Raw genomic sequence first — 20,817 nt, forward strand, 5'->3', positions numbered from 1 at the left:
TATGGAAGCGCGCAGCCCTGCTCTGTCACTGCCCCTGGCCTTTCCACAGGGTTTACGGATGGGTTTACTACTCGTCGCATCCCCTGGTTGTACGCTGCGCTGTCAGGTGGCTGCTGTGTGGTGGCAGGGACACACACAGACACACACCCCAGGGGTCCGGGGAGAGGGTCACGCTGCAGACCCTGGGGGCGGACGGGACCCCAGGGACTGAGGGGGGGATCGCACTGCAGGCCCCAGGGGGGACCCGCTGGGACTTGCGCTGATCCTGGTGCTTGACGCTGACCCTCGTCAGATGGATCGCCGCGAAGGTAGTGCTGTCACTCTGCTCTGACTGACTGGCGGGGTTTATAACTAGCCCGAGAGAAAACAAGTCATTAGGGAGCTTCACGAGCGCTTGCTTTTTCTTTTTTAAATGTAATCTGTCTTGGAAGCACATCGTTCGCCATTTGAGATTGTGTTCCGTGAGTGTTGGTACGTGATCTCATAGCTCTGCCTTGAAGTGGGAAGAGTGCGTTTGTAGCAGTGCGGGTTAGGAGACAGGGAAGAGGGGTCTGAAATGGCTTCTGAATGGCAGGGCTTAGCTTGCCTCCTTTGCTAACAGATCTTCAACTTTATAGTGCTTTAAAGGCTTTGTGGAAATAAGGAAATCAATTTTAAACATAGTGAGAATAATACAAATTAGCGTGTTTTGCTTCCTGGACAGGATATCCTTTTTGTACTGTTGATTTCAGGGTTACAGGAGTGGAAATACCAGATCTGTTTGCTGAGGTGAAATACTGGCTACTTCACTTACTTTGTGGCCTTTTCATTGGAGATGTGGCAGTGCTCTGAAAAATCTGTGCTAGGGTCAGACAAAATCAGGAGTTCCTTCTCTCTTGCTCTAAAGCACATGAGTATACCCACAATGCGTATTGTGGTAGTGAATATAAGTGGGATTGATGCCTGGAGATCGGACCAGGCTCTGCTCAGCATAGCTCACTGCCTAGTGTGGAGTTAATTCCAGAAGGAGGAACAAATTTAAGTTGAGGATTGTGAAGGAGGGCCAGAATCGTTGGAGGGAACCTGGGGAAAAAGACTCAGAGTTCATTCATTTATATATAGATAGATTTTTTTTTTAATTAATACACAATTTTAACATATTTTTGCAGGTAACAGGAGAATCTGAACAAACATGAACTTGAATTTGTTGTGAAAACAAGCTTTGCTAGGTATCCATGGCCATACACTTCAGTGATTGCCAATAACGCAGTTCTAAATTTACTAAAAGCAAAAATGGTCAGGCTCAGTTGCTAGCACTGGTGATAACTTTTGTCATATCAAGAAAAAGACCGGAATACCCTGGATGTTCACTTGTGACTGACGGCAGATCCTAAATGCCAAAGTTTTACAGCTGGTATGTTAGCCTAGTATATCATCCACATTTTACTGCCAAATTACTGTTTTTCTGAAACTTGACATAAAAAGCCCGCTTAAGGATTATCTCTAATTCAGTTTGGTCAAAGATTCTGTTAAACTGGGAAAAACAGGAATTCCAGGTAGCTGACATAATACAGGTAAAGCATGAAAACCTCTGCTATTTATGGTTGCGTTTTTAAACATGCTAATGGTTGTTTATTTTAAAGAACTTTTTTTGTGTGTTCATCCAATTATCCCATTTTGCAGTTGCTCTTGAGTCCTTCTGCCATTCTGGTTTAGTTTCTGAAGATAATACCTGTGTGTTTCTGTCCTCGCTTAAGTCAATCGCTGATGCTTGTTTTGACTATGCTTTCTGTTCTGATCAATTTTTTAAGCTTTTGTTGTGTATATTTTTGTTAAATGTTGAAGTTTTTATGTTGATAAAACTTTGGGTAAATCTGGAGAAAATACCTTACAGATGCTCGTTATATGTATGTAACACTGATGTTGATAACTATCACTCAAACAATAGCTAAGTTTATAAATGATTGCCATCTATGTTGGGAGAGGATCATGTGAAATGGCTTTATATGGAAGACAATATTAAAATTGCCACATTCAGATATTTGAAGGGGGGGTGTGTGTGTCTTATTGATGATTAGTATTGCCTTCCTGAAATTAACTACATTTTCTTATCACTAGTTTGATAAACTTTCAAAATACTGCTTTGAACTCCAGTGAAGTATTTAGAAACTGGTGGGCAAATAACTTCGGCAAGATAGGTAAAAATAGCTGACCAGCTGTGTTTCTGTCCTCTGGCTCTTCTTTCCTAGCCCCTGAATTAACAACTGAGTGACAAAATGAGGGTTGTATACTCCAACAAAAAGCATAGATGGTTGTTTCTGGTGGGAGGTACCGAATTTTGAAGGCCAACAGGTCTACCAGTTTCTTTCTGCTGTTACAGAATGAGGCCAACAGTTGTTTCACTTGACAGTCCAAAAGCTGCCTAGCTGGCCCTTGCCAAAATGAAGTGCACAACAGTAGTGCTGGTGCTCTGCTCTGAACTGGGTTGGGAAGTCCTTGTGATAAAACTGATACATCAGTGGAAATGTTTGTTTGGCACAAACATCAGCAGGTGCTCCGTTTCCAAGTGTTGTGTGCATATGCTGTGCTCCCTAGCATCACTGAAGCGGTTTCGCTTTGAAGATACATTGATGTGCTATTTTGGTATGTCATTCCCATTGCGTGGCCTTTAACTTCCTATACTCTTGTAAAAAGACTTTCAGAAAGATCTGACCTAAATCTGTCTTTTGGTAGATACTCCCTTCGCCTGTTTCTGTGGAGTCCTTGTATCATTGTTGTTCTTAAAGCATTAATGAGTCTTCTGCTTTAGTTTGAATGTCTTCACTTTCTACAAAGATGCGACAGAAGAGAGGAGAAATGAAAGCTTTTCGTACTGTATTTCCCTTTAGAAGAATAAATGACAGTCTAATATGAAACTGAAATTTAAGGTGATGTTTTCAAAGTGGAAGTCCAGTGGAAAGAATCTTTCCCAGTCATCTTTCTGACATCTGTCTTCACTGCTGAAGTGAACCAGCCCACCCAGTTCAGATGGCTGTGCTCATGTCTGGAAAGGAGCAGGAGTAGTTAGGGACCTCACCTGATCATTGGAGGAATCTGTTGAATCACTTGGAGTCCAGCAGGTATTCCCACTGGACCAAGTTGTCCTTGTGCTTGAAAAGGAGACCTGCCAAAACACGTGAGGATTGTCTTTGGTTTAAGCAGGAGTAATTCTGTCTGCCTGTTGGAATGATGCTTATTTGTCTGAGATTTGTACAGAGGGTCAAGGAGTTCAACGTGCTTTAAGGTTGTTGACAGATACAAAGCTTCAGGTAGACCACAGAGGTGGCAGAGATCTAGAAATAAAATTTCATGCTAAATGAGTTAACAGTATTAACAGTAATGTGGTATTTTGAAGTGCCAGAAGCCAAGCTCTGTCTGTGAAGTTTTTAGCCAAGGTTTGTAACTAGGCTGATACAATGGATGCTTCAGTCACCTCGACTGTGTAAGTAAGGTATATTTTTAGTGTAAGTATAGTCTTGATATCTTGGTGTAGGCTACAGAGAGGGGGCCTTTGATTAGCAATGAGGGAGGAGGCATTTTTGGTGGTCACCAAGGGTAGATTCCTCGTAATTAAATTGTTTGAACAGTTGAGTGCTTGAACTTTAGTTCAAGACTTACTTGCCTTTCTGCTTACAAATTTGCTGCATGTGACAGTTCACATCTCAATAAAAGCTGATGTATTAAATCTGGTCTTTGTTTGCTGGATTTAAAAAACGGAAAAAAATTTAAAGTGGAAAGCAGAGTATCTTAAAGAACCACAGGCAGGGTGGATTAAACTACTTCTCTTGTTTTGCTTTTTCTTGTATATTCTTAAGAGTAGTGTAGGGGGTAGCATAACTAATATGCTGACGGTATTATGTGAAGTGGGAAAATAGGTGATGTACCTCAACCTGCGGTACGTAGTCTGTTACCTATTCAGAGCATGAGCTGACACAAAGCAATCCATGCCTGAATGAGCACAGTATTATTTAATTTACTTAACCTGTCACAAGTTGCTAAAAGCCTCTGTGCCATTAGCTCCTTCCTCTGTCTCCGACTGCCCACCACGGTCCTCCTGACTGTCCAGCCATAGCTCACTTACTTGCCTGGTCTGAAGGTATGAGTTCCGGCCACCCATCACCCACCCTGTATCTGTCCCTTGGTGGAACTTGCAAACAGGTGCTTTCCTCTTACCTGTTTTATTTAATAAATTTCAATGAATAAAGCATGTTTAGGACCTCTGCCCTTTTAGCAAAATTAGCTGAAATTGTCCTCCTGCTTTTGAAGTAGTATTAGTACAGTTCACACAATAAATTGTCTCTTTTTCCTTAGGAAACCAAACTTTGAAACGTAACAGGCTACTGAAAATGTATTCAGCTGAGATTTGCTGAAATTCAAGTGTATGTTGTATGAAGAAATCTGAAAATGTTAGTGGGAAATCAGCATCATTTTCTGGCTGATGAGATGCTTTGCTGCCTTTCCCATCAGGACAGGCACATTGCTGTGAGAAATGAAACATATCTCGAGGGAAGGATTATTTGCATGGTTTATGATTTTTCCAAGGAAATACAGAACAAAAACTAAGACAATGTAAGTGCTGTACAGGAAGTTCTTCCTTATAGTACAACAACTGCTGTAACCAGACCCCATTTGGAGCTAGATCTTTGGTCATTTCTATAATTAAATATTTAACTTGCCTTTGGAAAAACCTTTCTGACTTCAGGTGTAAGGTTTTTTTCCTTCTTGTAACATGAAAAATACTAAAACAATTAAGTGTTATTTCTGGGTTTGGAGTCAACACATCAGTTGTACAAATCATGCTGATAGAGGTTATCTCCAGTCTTTCTCTGTGTGTATTGGGTTTGCTCTGTAGATGGAAATTTATAAGTAATTTTGCCTCTTTTGCCCCTTCCAAGTAATTTGTTTCTTTATCTCCTTTTAGAATTCTTCTCAATGTCCAACACCTGTTTTTCTGTCCTGTTTCCCAGCATGGTTTTGTTTCCCGTCTTTTGAGCTTGTGCATTTTCAGGCTGTTGTGTGTCCCTGGTGTAGTGTTGTTCCTGCTACACAGAGGAAAAAATGGGTGACTATGTTCGCCTCCAGACTGGCTGTCACCTGAAGCTTTCAAAGGGGTGTGATAACCCTTTGTGGCACCCAGGACTTCACTGTCCTCAGTGCAAATAAAGAAGGGTGGTGGACGTGGGAAGGTCATACGAGTCTTCTAATGTGCACGCACATAAAAAGATCTTATTTCTTTAAAGAACAAATTGGCAAAATTGAAGTCTGATTGTGAAGGTGATCCTCTGATCCTAGGGTTAAGAAACAGCATTAATGAAGGCCCTAGGAAGTGGCAGAAGGCCGAGTGCTAGGTTGTGCCTACTTTGAAGACTGCCTGATGCCAGTGTTGTGGAACTATGAGAACACTCCTCCAGTTTTTAGCTATTAGAGGACCAGTTCACCGCACTTGTGGGAGACTGCTGGGTTATAACTATTATTGCATTAGCTGAACGTGTGTGGCACATACGTGTTTTGTGTAGGTAAGATATAGAGCCTGTATGGGAGTATTTCAGTGTCAGGCATGGATAGCTTGATGACTCCTTTGGACTTCTGTCATCAAATGGGAAATACCATGTGCTTATCTTCTTTTAAATACCTTTATGTATTACATCCTGTTTTAGTGGTACCTTGATTTGCCTACATAAAGTAGTGGGTGGAATGCAAGTAGCATGTGGCAGCCAAGTCCTGCACTTGCAGAATATAGATTGAATTCCTAGGACTGCAGTAATGATCTCACTAGAGTTTTTACTACTTTTAAAACTACTTTTAGCTTTGAAAGATGGAAATAGGTAAAAGTAAATTGAAAAAAAACCAGGAACTGCAAGTAGTTGTTTGAAGTATTACATTCTAGAAGGCTATGAGGAGCACGTTTTTTGTGTCTGCTTAATCTTTTTCTGTGTCTTTTTTTATTGTGAGGAGTGATTAAGCATCTGGAAAGAAATTTAGGGGGGATATTTTTTTAACACGTTGGTCCTCTTTTTCATAGTCTCTTCACTACTAATTCCTGTCTTTCCTTTGTGCACTCCTGAAACAATATCGGGGGGGTGTGTGTGTACATATATATATCTTTGAAAAATGCATGTTCAAGTTTCCAAAATTAATTTTGAGAGTTATCTTGGAAGTGAACGGTTGATACTTTATTTTCATTTCAATTTAAAAATTATTCAGTTCTAACTTGTGTAAAATATACCTTTTTTTTTTTTTGCAGAGACGTGGAGCAATTTCCTATGACAGCTCTGATCAGACTGCGTTGTACATTCGTATGCTAGGTAAGCATGCCAGTTTCTATATTGCAAAGTTCTAACATTTATGATTGATTTAAGATAGTCTTTTTTTTTTATATTTCAGTGTTGAATTCTTAAACTTATAATTCTCTGTTATCTACTGGATAATATTCTGAATAGATTCTTTAGAAGAGTTTGGGTGGTTCTATGTTGACTTGGGTTTTTTGGTTGTTTGCTTTTTTTTTTTTTTTTTTGTGAGTTACCCATTGTGTCGGATGTCTACTCCTTTATTAAAAAAAAATAGAAAGATCTTATAATTAATGTAACGTGTTTAGTAGAAGTTAAGGTTTCCATGAACTAAAGTGACTCATAATTGATCTTTATTTCTGTGATGGAATTTATCACCTCTGTATGGTATCCTTCTGGTTAAAACTGTAGCTCAAAGAACATTTGTGTGAGAGTTAACACACACTTTTAAAAACTTCAGTGCTGAAGCTGTGAAATGCTTGAGGTGTTCTTAAAATAATGACATGATTTTAAACACTTCTGTTATCAGTCCTGGAAGAAGACTTGAGAAGGGAAAGGCCGCATGAGAGGGGCAGTAATTTAGTCAACTTACTGTTGAATGTTTCCAGAGTAGCAACTAGATAGTTGCCACAGTTGTAGTAAAGCCACATTAAAAAGAACAGTGTTGGGAGGGGCGAGCATCTAGGGGAGACCCTCTGTGATAGTGGGTGCACAAAAGGAGGAGTTGAGGTCAATCTTTGAGAGGAGAAAGATGCAAAGCTCTTGTAGATCTGGCTGCCAGATTCAGTGCTTCTCGCACCTCTTCTGGAGGCTGCTGGTGGTGCAGATGGCATGGGGACTGTGTATATACTCTGTTTCACTGCACAATTATGCCACTTAATTTAAGCCATCTTGAGCTATGATTTTGTGTTGAAATGGACTCTGAATGCTTGCTTGATGTCTCGCACGGCTCACTGAACATCAACAGCTAGTGATTATAAATTCTTAACCGGCTCCAGTTAAATCAGCCAGAACATGTCTTTTTATGCCTTGAGTCTTTTCAGTTTAGTTGTATATTGTATGTATTAAAGTCCCCAGAAATTTGTAACTGTTGTCTATGAATTTAAAGTTGTAAGCTATATTCATGTGTACACATGTGTGTATGTATATGAATTTATAGTCATAACCTACATGTGTAGGCACATGTGTGTAAGTATAATAAATCCAATTTTGACTTCACATCTTTGCATTTTTGCTTTTCAATTATTTTTATTTTTAAGTTTGTGAAGGTGTTAATATAACGCAAGGATTTTTGATAAGAGAATGTAATTAATTTGGAGATTGGTTAAGAGGAGGTGGGACAGAAGATGCTGGCTTCTAAATGTTTTGAAAAAGCTGCTGGGCTGCTTTGTTGTTGGAAATAGGTTTATTTCATTTTTGAAAGTTAAAATAACCTTCTCATTTTTAATCATCCTTTTTGCAGGATGAATGCTAGATTTCTTCAAAAAGTGATTTTTCTGCTCTAGTCGTAAGAATAAGAAAGTAAATTCAGGCCTGAGGTAGTTTCGTTTCCTTGATTTTGTGATACTTTTTTTTAAAAAACTAAATTAGTTTTGTGCTGTAATTAGAAAATAAAATTTTTTTTCTGCTTCAGAATCCTATGAATTGAATACTTTTTAATTCCACAGCAGGGGAAATATGTATTAATTTTTAAAATGCACTATTATGCTGGAATTAAAGGTACTGTAAGTATATGTCTGTGTTTTTATCTTCTTAAAATTAATCTGCTAGTGATAGAAACAGTTTGTAAGAAAATAGTTCTTAATTTCTGTGGAGAATAATCTGATTTCTTTTGCTACTTTGGAAGTTTAACTGTTAGGCACATCATATCTGCAGAAGAGTTTGTGATAATGCTGCGGTAAATCTAGAGGAAAGCGAAGCGTGGCTTCCTGTGGTTCTTGGTGTATATACCTGAACAGAGGGAAAAACCTCATTTGTTTTGAAATCTTGCTTCGACTATTCTCATAAGCAGAACTGGAATATATTCAGAACATGATGTTAAGTAAATTAAACTTTCACTTGTTCTCTCACTGCAATTAATTATTAGGCTATGTGATTGGTGCTTGTTATGAATAGCACAACTCTTGCTGGCATTTGTTGCTCTTCAATGATGCTAGCTGTTTGGAGGCAGTAAGTCTTTTAAAGCATTGACCTCTTCTAACTTTGGCTGGGGGGAGGAGGGTACTGACAAACAAACAAAATACTACTCACTGGATGTTTGAATCAGTATGCTAAATCTGTATTGCTTTCTCACTTGTTGGTGATGACTTTGTTTTCCTGAATGTTATGTATGCTGTACTGTACAAGTTAGCAACTATTTACAGATTTATTACTGTTGTATTTGTAAATTGACTGTAAAAAAGACCAGCCTGAAAGCTGAACAGTTGGAAGCATCGATATGCAGAAACATTCATATCAGAGTGGATTCAAGAATAAATATATTCAATTAGAATTTTTTGCAAGAAATGTGAAGTATTGCATTTCCCATACAGTATTGTGAGGGTTTTGGGTTTTTATTTATCTTGATACACTTTCACAGAGTAAGCTGTAAGGAATCCTCAGCTGTAACTTAATGGGAAGTTAGGCAGCATCATGAGAGGTTTTCTTTTTATGTGGTTGGTTATTATTCCAGACAGACTCTATCTACTAATAAAATGTATCTCAGTAAGGTGTTTATTTGAGCAGACCAAAAATATAAAGCTAAGGGTATCCAGGACACATCCGCCTGCCTCTGCTTAGTTGTGCTGGCCATAGAGTTGCTTCCTTTAATGTTTTCAGGCTAATCCAATGGAAATTCATTAGCACCAAGTAAACAGAAATTCCTATGGTATGACAGGAACCTGTTTCCAGGTTCGATTTGAAAGATCAAATTCTAGGGGCACACAAAATAAAGAAGTAGCTCTTAACCGGCTTTGTCAGTGTCGATATTGAACAAACAGCATTGACTCTAATGACTCATCTGTCATACCCCATTCCCAGAATATACCCTGAGCCACTCCCGAGTGGCTGGCGTACTATTTTAAAATGTAGATACAGATGCAGCATTGTAGAATTTTTCTTTTAAGACCTTGGAAGGGCTAATATATCTGCATCACCTCAGTCCGCTACTTCTCTCGGCAGCTATGAGGAATTCTCAGAATCTCTTGTGAGTGCTTCATTGTAGTCTTGATACATTCTTGATTTTTCTCTCATTTGCTTTTCTGGTTTCTTTTCTTGTTTTATATTGCCTGAAAGTTTTGCTGCTGTGCATGGGGTGGAAAAAGTGGGGCACTAACTGCTTCTATTGGTAAGCGTGTACCTGAACTGAAACTGGAACATTTTACTCCCATTTAGAGGTCTTGATCACTTCAAATAGGAAACAGTGGAGGCAAGCTACTGTGTAATGCAGGTGTACGCTCTTCTCTGGTAGTGGTTGTTATGTTGTGTTCTTTCTGCTTTCATTCTGGCTTATGCGGCTGACCTGTCATCTGTTTCTCCAGCAAATTTAATAGGAGCTTTAATCTGTGAAGCTAGTAATTCTTTCTGGAAATCCTGCTCTTCACAACTTCATGGCTTTGACTTGGGTGGTTTACCTTGAGGTGGCTGTTGTAATTTCTGCTCCCAGCTGTCCTCCGTGGTCGCTGAGATTTCTGCTCCTGCTCCAGAAGGCCTCAGCTCCCCAAGCAGCTGCTGCGTTGTTACTGTGCCGTGCTGGAGTAGTAGGGTAGCACGAAGCATGTGCTGCGTAACCCTAACACGCAGGGATGTCAGCCATGGCATTTCAGCTGCCCCGTAAGTATCAGAGCTGTCCTTGCGGTGTGGGCAGGGATCTGAGAGAGGGTAGGAACTAAATGATCTGTCTAAAGGTAAGTTTTGTTACAGCCTTGTTTCCTTTTCAGTTTTCAGTTGTAGCAGCCAACCTCTCTTCTATTCATTCTTCCCCTATTTATTCAGTCTTCAATTGAGTTTCTGCCTGTATGGCCTTTGTCTTAAAAATGGAAGCAATCCTGGTCATGTAGAACTATTCTGGAAAAAAATCTAGTTAAATACTCAGTTAACAGATATTTTATCATGTTTGTGCACAAAATCAGATTTTGAAAGGAAGGCTTCATGTGTTTCAGAGCTTTCTCTTGATTCTTTGGATTCACAGAAACTCTCAAAGAGGAAAAAAATTGTTCCTGGAAGTCCACTGTCATTAAGATGCTGGACTCGAATGTGTTTCCATAAGGAAACAGAGCAGTCTTTTCAGAGTGGCTGAAGTGGCTAAAGTAGAGACACTTAAGATAAAAACTGTTGGCTTGCTACCACTTCTGCCCACCCAAGGAAACTTAGCTATAAGCAAATGGTGTGATTTGATGGTTTCAGAAGATTTTGCAAACACTTTAATGTTTGGTTTTTTTTAAAAGGCCTAAATAAATGAAAACTATTCGTAAGTTCTTTTGCTTTAGGTGTTGAGTTTAAATTGTCTTGTAGCTACTGTAATAATTATTGGCTCTGAGGCTGGACTTCTGTTGCTGTTTGAAGGAATTATGTAACACTGTCCACTTGTCTGCTAAAAGTAAACTTAAATCTGAAATGTCTTGTGCCTTTTTTTGAAGTTACCTATGATCACAAACATGTCTCTTCCTTAAAATGAAACTCTCTGTCATTTCAGAGTCATAGGGTTACCAAAAACTTCAGGCAAATCAATGAGAACATGTTGTATTGCGGTGGGTGCATTTGGGATCCATTGATCTTTGCAGGTTGCATTAATCGAACAGTGAATGCATAACGATGGTCCAGTGTTTCTGGATGTTTTGGAATAACTATATATATGCAGTAGAGATTAGTTTCACTGTGCTAATAGCACATCATTTCATAATTTGCAGCCAGTTTGATGCTACTCCTTATTATGCTTCTACATACATAGAAACTTCAGATTGTGAACTTCAGAAACTTCAGGTATATATGTGTCTTCAAATTCCACTTATACCAATTTTTTCCAAGCACATTTATTGTCTGAAGTCTTGAAAAATGCAGTAGTTCTGTACAATGATAACGGAGACAGCTCTTCTCCCTTTGTTTGGCCCAGTAGGAATTTCTACTTTGTTTACTGTGATGTGTCACTTTACAGGACTGGAATTTCTTTTTCCAGAATAAGTCTAGATGTATTCTAAAAAAATTCATCCATTGCTGAGATCTTGATTCTTAACAAAATACCCTCTGCTTCTACCCTGATCAGGGAGAGAGAATTTTGTTTAACAACTATTTAATGAAAATATTTTGCTTTCCTTGCTGGGAATTTCTCATTTCATATGAATGCGAGTAAATACCTTCATTTTCCCTTTACCATATTACAATTGCCTTTATTAAAAGTTTGCTGTATGTATTTTTAGTAAATATTTTTTTCTTTTGGCTAGCTATTCCTGTAAATAGATGTTTTAATAATTCCCGTTAAAAGGAATGTAGTTAGTTGCACTTCTGCATTTCACTTGTAGACAGTTTTTCTTGTTTTCCTACTCAAAACATTGCCCACAACATTGCAGGCTTTTCGAGGGTAACAAGGATATTGTTATTCGATCTATGCTGTTAGACTAGGTACTAGTAAATAAAAAAGAAGAAAGCAGAGAAACATTTGCTGGATAGCATTTATCAGATGAACCTGCTTGTTTTTTTATTTGCAGAATTCCATGTTAGTCTTCAGGTATTTTGCTGTGAACTTTTCCTATTCTTGACACTTTAAACAAGTAGATTGTTCACCAAAACAGAATTCACATCATGGTTGGTAAATTTTGAAAGTTAAGACTGTCTTGAAAACTAAAGATAATTCACAAAAGTTGTATCACCTTTTCTGAAAAAAAAAAAAAAAAGCTCAACTAAAAAAACCTTATTTTTCTTTTAATTCAGCTGGTGAACTCATTCACACAGCTGTAGCTATGACTGATTTCCCAGATAAATGTGACTGAAAGGTAATGAAAGTTGTATTTTCCTCCGTGTAAACTAATATCTTCATAAACAGCTACTAATGCATTCACCTTCTCTTTTCCAAAATTTCCTCCCTTTTTCCTTTTTGTGAATTATTTACAAAATAAATTTATCAGTTGCTTGTGCCTAACAGAAGAGTTCTACGATTTGCTGCCTCTGTATTGCCTGGAACAAGACAAGCCTCTTGCACTCTGCTCAGATGAATGCTTGAAACCTTTATAAGTAATATATTGTCAGTGGTCTGAAAAATAATATTTACAGGTAGTAACTGGGTTACTTTCCCTTGAAACTTTTAAGGTTTTCGGTTTCAAAAACCCAAAAGGAGTGATAACTGAAAACCACAACTGTTTGGTATGTTTTTACTGATATGTAAACTTTAGACTCACCATTTGGGGAGCCCTGAGCCTACTTATCTTTTTGTGGTCCTTCCAGTGTGCCTCACAAGATAACATTCACGTGAAGTGTGTCACTATAGATATGTCAGTGCTTAGAGATGCGTGTCTAGAAAGATACCTGTTAAGTATTAAAAGGGTATTACTGAAGTTTTAGTATCTTTAGCTGTTTTCTGACAAGTTGCCTGCTTCAGCATTACAAATTAGCAGGTTGGGGAGGAAAAGGGAAAAACATTGTCAAGATGTTATCAGTTGCTGTACATTAAATAGCTATATTTTTATTTGTTCTTACTAAATCAATCTTAGTTCCTTGTTTTAAATACTTAGTTTTGATTAATATAAAAGTCGCTGTGAAGAGGAGAGCACAACACATAAAGGATTTTCATAATTGGACCAGACCATTTTCACATCTTAAATTTGACTTTTTTGTTAGGATTTGAGGAGGGAAGCACTATTGCATGTGATATTCAAAGTTTTGCCTAAATTTGTAATTGCTAAAGGATTTTAAGTGAAATCTTTTAATGCAGATGAACTACTTACATTAATGCGTACAAATACCTAATGAAAGAATACTGATCAGCTTTCAGTTGGTAAAATGCATAAGTGGAAATCAACCAGCATGCTAAAAGAGTCAGGTTGAAGCTAATTGCAGTGCAAAATAGTTTTATAAGATTTTAATACTGAGTTTTGGTATTTTAATAGGCTCTTGTGTAATATTCAAACAGCTGAGCGCAAGTAAGTAAATGCTAGTGGGAAAATATTACGTAATATAAAACCGTATTGTAACTAGCTTCTTTGCTGAAAGCTACCATTTCTAGAAGCTGAATCTTTTTTTGTATTATACAGAATGTTACCGTTTTATGTGTGTTACTGAGGAACAAATCAACTTTTAATGTTCTTGTTTCCTGTCATATTAAGGTGCATTTTTACCATACTGGTGTAGCAAGCTGTTCCTAATTTCATCTGAATGCTTGTCACATGCTTCTGGCAACGTATGCTTAGGCAGGAGAAGTTTTGACAAGAAAGCATGCGATTGCATGTTCAACAAGTCTTCAAACTTTGTTTTGAATTTCACCTTTAAAACGAAAAGCATTGAAGTAGGCCTATTGTTTGAATACTCCTCCATTAAGTACATGAATCTTTACCCCTTCAGGCTATGTTCATTTGCATTTTATCTCTGCCACTCTTCCACACTTTTATTTCACTCTTGACCCTGTTTCTAGGAGATGTGCGAGTAAGAAGTCGGGCAGGATTTGAAACAGAGAGAAGAGGTTCTCATCCATACATTGATTTCCGTATTTTTCACTGTAAGTATTTAAAAGCAGATAAATGACAAATAAACAAAGGCTTCCATTAATTTTCACTATTGAGCCTCTGAAAATAAAATTAGCAGCTTATATAGCAAGACCATTTTTTATACTTCTTAGTAAAATCTTATATGCTAATTCATTACCAAAAACAGAAGAGGAAAATCTTCACTGCTAAATTTTTATTTTTAAAAATACAGTTTAAAATCATTGGATTTAGACCTGAATCCCTATGGAAATGAAGACAATCTTACAGACAGCTACTGATGTGTGTGCCGAGTTCTTACCTGGCACAATCAGTTGAGAAGAATACTTTCCTGCTTTTATAATCCAGCAGAAAGGCCTGGTCCAGGATGGTGTTTGAAGGGAATTGCAATCATGTCAATATTCTTGACCCCATCATAATCAATTAACATTACATTTACTCAAACATGCAGATAGGACTTACATTTTTTTGGACATGGACAAATCTTAAATAAAGATTACAGTGTTATAATAAAACAGCAGACTAAATTTTTTTTATTATGTGTTTTAGGAAACATTTTTTCTCAGAAGTGTTACAAGAAGAATATTTTCAGATAACGTCACTTTCTCTACATCTATATTGTTATAACTACGTATGTCAGTAGTTGTAATATAAAAGCTTCAGTAACCACCAAACCAATATGCAGCAGAAGTGCAGGGGATTTAAGTCTTGATTAAATTATGCCAATAATATTAATGTGTTAAGTGTCATAAAGTATCTATACCAACATTGTATCAGCACAATTCCAAGTATTCTGAATGTGATGGAGAGATTTAGAAAAACTTATTTCATGGTAACAAGTGTGGTTGTTGTAATTACCTTATTAATAAAAATGAGTGGCAGAAACTGGTCTAATACTCTGTTCTTAACTGAAGTTACTCTTTATAAAAGTAGATCACTACTTAAATTTAAAACTCTTAAACTCTTAGTTTCATTCAAAAGTTAGTGTTGTAAAATAGGTGAGAAAACAAAGTTTGAAGAGTATGGTGTACTGATTTTTTTCAATAAAGAGGATAAGAATTCCATCTCAAGTCCTGATAATTCTATTGAGTCTAATAAAAATTCTCTCCAGAAATAGCATGCGATTTGTGAATTACATAACTGTCTTTTTGTGTGTGTGTATATATATGTGACATTTCATGCTGATACAGGAAAATACTAACAGAAAGAAAAGAAAAAAAAAAAGAACTACCTGTTACTGTTTTGGTTTTGTTACCTTTACTAAAAGAACTGCCTGTCAAAAAGCAGTCACCTATGATATTACTGCTGTTGTCAAATTAACTGTATTTTCTGTGGTACTCGTCAGGCTGTTTCTTTCCATCCTGGTGGTTGTGCATCAGGCAGATCATGACTAATCAGGAACAGGATTTTCACACCCTTTCTTCTTGCCCCTGCTTGTTCAGGCATAGGCACCAACTTTTAGCAACATCAACTGTGATGTCTGATGACAGCAAAGAATGTTGCTAGGAGGCCCAAAAAATTCTTTGGCTATAGCTTCCCTCTGGAGTCAGCTGCTGTGGCAGTTTTCAGAGTTGCCACGTTATAGTCAGATTTTTTTTTTTGCTCTTGAGGATTGTGGCCTCTTGAGGATTGCGTTGCTCTTTGACTCAGACTGCTGCTGCTTTGTGGAGGTTCCTTCAAAGCCAGTAAGGAATTTGGCCCCGTCTCTCACCTTATCACTAGATTAGCTGTTAATTTACGGGAATTTTTGTCTTTGAAATCAATGAAATGTTTTCTTTTTCTCAGCAATGCTAATTGAGTCCTGATAGCGCTTCCTTAATTTTGTTAAGCAAAAGAGTTTTAATATCCCACTGTCAGACTCTGGCTAGAGAGAAGTTGTGGGCATCAGATTTGTCCTCATTTTGAGGATATTCTCCCTGCCCTCTCCCAGTACCTCCAGAAGGATTTTGCCACATAGAGCTACGTGGCTGAAAAATGTTTGCTGATATGAGCAATAGACAGCATGTGAGAGGAGCCAGCCTGCTCTTCATTGCTTGGGGCAAAAAGTGGACTGAAAAGGGTCTCTTCTGCAGCAGAAGAGACCATCTGAATGTTGGCTTCCCCCCCCCCCCGAGCTGTGTACTGGACATCGATAATGCATGGATACGCTTCCTTCGTGATGTCTGTAAAGTTTTGCTGCAACTTTCTTCTGCTATCCACTAACTTTGTGGTTCTAAATACAGCGATCGTTGCTTACCTGTTTTGCAGATGACTTACTGGCTATCATTCACAATGTTGAAGCATTATTGCCATTTGTGATTTTGCTTAGCTAACTTCTGTTGTTTAGCATTATTTTTTTTCTTTCTGTCAATGATGTTTTGTGAAGAAGTTGAATGTCTTTCAGGAAGTCCAGCTAATAATTTCCTGACCATTTCTCTTTTTCTAATATTTTAAAAGGCTCTTAACCTATTCTGTTGGTAGGTTTTAGGAGTATTGAATTTTAAACACATTACTCTGTTTTCAGGAAGTTACTATATTGTTTTCTGGGTGTGTTTTTTTTTTTTTTTTCTTTTGTAAGTAATCACTTCTGTTTCATAACATTATTTTTACTTGCACCTAACTTACCTGAGTAAAGTTAGTTAGCATTTAGGTCTTAAGACCGCTTCTGTTCCTTAAGGATTGTAAGCTCACTGTCTGCATCTTCATCCCAGAGTTCTGTAATTAGCACATGAATATTCAAGTTTCTAAATTGGCTAGAAGTGTTCTCAGCGGTAACTTCTTTCTGGGAAATTCAATTTTAAAATGATTTTTGGAAAAACGTCTTTATATTATTGTTGGTATATATTTATATTGGTAGTATGGGAGTCATATCTGAGGATTATTAAATGCAGGATTTCACTGATGATCAGACTAAGTTTGGGTGGTAGTTTTTCTTCTATATTATGTATTGTTCCAGAAGTCACATTCTTATAGCTATTCGTGGGAACTAGCCAGGAGGAATAGCTCAATAAATAAATTTTTGTTTCAGTAAGGCTGCTTCCCAATGAATGGGGAAAGTCAGGGTTGTATTCATGTTGGTTGTTAGTCACTTGAAGTTGGGACATCAATTAATAGTTTTCTGTTACTGCGGTCTGTTGATTATCATCTGTGTGGGACCATGGGCATAAATTCAAGTTAGCAGCTAAAAGCCCTCATTTTCTGGAGAAGAGAGGGCAGCCACGTAACTTTATCGTCAGAAATAAATTTTTATCTTAAATATAATGGTCTGGTTTTGTTCAGTGGATGTCCATATTTCACAGTTGCACAGTAAATTGCGTACACATCACTATTTTACGGAGTTGAATATAGAGCACTGGATCTACTTTTTCACTCCTTGGTTAACAAGGAGGGAGTTTGGCAGTTTACTGTCTGACAACCCAGCATGTACTGTTTGATTTCAGGGAAGTTATTGAAAAAGTGATTGCAGTGGTTATAACCACTCTTGCTCTCTGCTGGTTCACAAATAGACTACAGTTAACATGACTACTTTAAATTCTTTTTTACATCAGTCAAGGCATCATAGATAGTGATTCAGTCTGCTATGTTGACAATATGTTAATAAAAGCTAATGCAAAACACAATCTTTGGTAGAAGACTTGGTAAATGACAGTATAAAAATGCTCCCAGACCAGCGATAAAATTTTAGGTTTTGCTTTCTTGCTGTTGAGAGGTTGTCAATAATGTCTGTTGTTTTTTATATGCATGTGCCTGTGTGTGTATATACACACGCATACACTTAAACTTTGATTATGTTTGTGAGGATTTTCTAGCATGCGCAAATAAAAGAATATATAACCTGCCCCAATCAGTCACTGTTTCACCTGAAAAAAAACAATTGGTGAATGTGCTCAGTGATGTGTACGGGATGTTATGCTGAGGAAGTGAAGTGAAAATGAATAAGGTGAAGCTAAAGTGAATAACTAAGATAACAGCAAAAATATTGGGAAGTGTCTTGCGTAGATACAACTTAAATTAGTGTTTTCCAACTTCCTTTTTAGGAAAGGGTTGTTAGATATAATCTGGAAGAACCAGATAAAAACCCAGATACTTTGGTTTTGTGGAGAGGAAACATTTTTTTCTTCTTGCTTTTCCTGTTGTATCTGCACCGGAATAGACACGATCTTGTCAGAAGGTTTTTAGAATTCTCTTGTGCTGCTCTAGTTTGAGCATGGTTCTGTGGGGAGATGGTGGTGTTGCCAACACTTGTGGCTCTATTTTGTGTTTTATGGATAACCAAATACGTCACATCTGTGAGTTAAAGTATCTTAGAAAGTAGAAAGGGGGTTTGGAGTTAATCAGTATGTTTCTGTAAACATTTTGGAATGACTCAATTCTGAATCAAATTGCTGCTTGCATACAGTGCAGTGCTTCACATAGGAGAGAAGACGATGTGCTGGGAACTTAAGACTTCATTGAGACTCAGATGGTGGTTCTGCTTAGTTGCGTATGGAGCCATTTTAGTGGGGAAGGCAGGAGTTTAGGTGATTTATAGGTGATGGATAAATCTGTTTTTATTTAAGAGAGCAAACACATGAAGAAATTCCAGAGTTTATCTTTGGTATGCAACTTTCAGACTGTTTACTTGGAAATTGCAGTTCACAGAACATTTTATATGCTACATTGAGATCTGGCAAAGATGTCAGCATCTACTCTTTGTGATGTTGTTTTGACGTTTACAGTTTTTCACTGGCAAATCATTGGAGAAGGTTTAACTTGGACAGTGAATTTAGACTTCCCTTGGGTGAGAGGCCAGAAGTCAAAGAAGAGAGGAGTTCAAATCCAAACTGATTGCCTTAAACAATTTGGGAAATGTTTGTGCTGTGTAACAGCACCTGTTCATGCATTTGAGAAAACCATCTAGAGGTAGAGATAAAATGAGCATAGTCCAGATGAAGTTCAATGCCCTTTTTGGTTTCAAGAAAATGGAGGTATTGCCTAGCTGAATCTTGTTAAGGGTAATTGTCCGTCTTGTTCAACAGTCTACTGGGAAGAAGGGTGAGTTTCACAATGAGTAAAGTCATGCAGGAAGACTTCTGTGTGGTCATATGTTGAATGAAGTATTTGGTTTCCCTGTGAAAATACCAACATTGAGTGAAAAGCTTGTACCCAAGAGATTTCTCTAAAAGCTGCCTTTCTGTGAAGGATGCATGCTGAAATTGTCATGTAATTTTTCACAATCCAGATTATTAAAATAAATTGTTTTCCTCAACGTGAGAGAAATTTTCAGTTCATTTTAGTGTGGAGAATGCAGTTACACAAGGGGAAAATGTCCTAAATACAGTTTTGGCCAAAAGACAACAGTGAAGATAAACTTGAAGTGAACAGTGAGCTTGAAGTGAGCTTGGTTAAGGAAGATTTCAGGGTAAAAGCTTCCAAGTGAGAATAAAAGAAAGATTTTTACCTACAATTTATTCTTTCCAAGTTTCTGTAAAACAATATGTGTGCTCTGGAGTCTTGCAGCACTGGTACATCTTACTCAGGATTTTGTTGCTGAGGCAAGTTTGACCTTAAAAGACACAGCCACATTCTCGTTTTTCCCTTTTCTTTTGAACCTCTCCAATGTGTTCCTTCTCCAAGTAGTTTATTTTGAAAGGCTTGCTTTTTTTTATGCTGGACAATTTGGCACAAACTATGTGCAAATTCTTTTGTTTTCATCTCTGCCTCCAGTTTGACTTTTGTATTGACAGTCATACAGGCTCTTATATGGGGTATTGTTTTTCTGTCAACCACGGTGTTACTTTTGAATTCTTTAATTTCTGGGAGTGAAAAATAGCCAAAAAGGATTACTTGATGGTTCTGTCATTCCATTGCCACAGAACTGAAGTTTTCTAGAACACCAAAGAATGGTGTTTTCTTGGAAGTCATCAAGAAAATGATTTGGTGATGATCTGGAATATATTATCCCTCTGTGGGAAAAAGAGCCATTATGTGTCATATACTTGCTCTTCAAGATCATCAGTATCTTGATTAACACAGCATAACCCATTTTTGTAAGGGAGATGTGTGTATTCTGATGATATTCCTCCAAATATTTTGCTTCAGTGAGGTTTGTAGTTCACGCTATGCTGTTGTGAGCTACAGACTTGCTTGTCCAGTGGGTGGATTCAGGTGGTAAGAGAAGTACACAACTGCAGGATTTCTGGGGTTATGATTGCGTAAATTGGTAACAAAAGAATATGCCATGTATATACTGTTTCTTAGTCCTAAGACAATTGCAAAATGTTATGCTGTCCAGCACAGTAATGGCATTGTTCAGTTTACTTAATTTTCTAACCTTCCTGAGATGTTAATGGAAATACTAAGAGGAGCCAAAATTCAAGAGAGTTACGAGTCGAATCCTTTACATGCCTTTTCGCAGTGTTTCTTTACACTTTTGCTGCAGTGTAAGGGCTTACAGTGTAGTTGGAGAACTGGCATTTAATTCATACTGAAGTAGTCTAATCCCTGCACTTCAAGTGATTTGTCTCAAATTAGCTCTGATTTGAGCAGAGAGTTGGACCAGAGGACTTGCAGAAGTCTGATTCCACTCAGAAGACACTCGCAAAGCCATGTTTATTTAGCTAATCCTTAACCCACGTTTTCAAATGAAATAATAGTTTTATATGTGACTTTAGTATTGAATGTCTAAAAGTACTTTAAAATGCAAGTCATGAGTGGAAAACAGAGCTAAATAACAGGAGTTAATATTTTTAAGTGTGTAGGAATCTAATATAATGCATTTGTTAAGGATTTGATGGGAACAGATACGAAATTAGAATGCTTATGGGTCCCTCTAGTGGTGTGAATGCTAGATAATACTTTCAAATTCTGCATAAATAGAAAATTAT

At 37.5% G+C, this 20,817-nt stretch overlaps 1 protein-coding gene across 3 annotated transcripts in view; it reads left to right on the forward strand.

Annotated features, from left to right (window-relative positions):
- PDE7A (phosphodiesterase 7A) overlaps positions 1-20,817 on the forward strand; it is a 78,136-nt gene that overhangs the window by 36,646 nt on the left and 20,673 nt on the right. For 2 of the 3 annotated variants that reach the window (XM_075416058.1, XM_075416060.1), the window contains exons 2-3: positions 6,263-6,323; positions 13,903-13,986. In XM_075416058.1, the coding sequence (XP_075272173.1) occupies positions 6,263-6,323; positions 13,903-13,986 (145 nt within the window). The remainder of the gene's footprint in view (positions 1-6,262; positions 6,324-13,902; positions 13,987-20,817) is intronic. The other variant, XM_075416059.1, reaches the window with a different exon arrangement.

This window comes from Opisthocomus hoazin, chromosome 3 (genome assembly GCF_030867145.1).
Source record: "Opisthocomus hoazin isolate bOpiHoa1 chromosome 3, bOpiHoa1.hap1, whole genome shotgun sequence".
In the NCBI taxonomy this organism is placed as follows: domain Eukaryota; kingdom Metazoa; phylum Chordata; class Aves; order Opisthocomiformes; family Opisthocomidae; genus Opisthocomus; species Opisthocomus hoazin.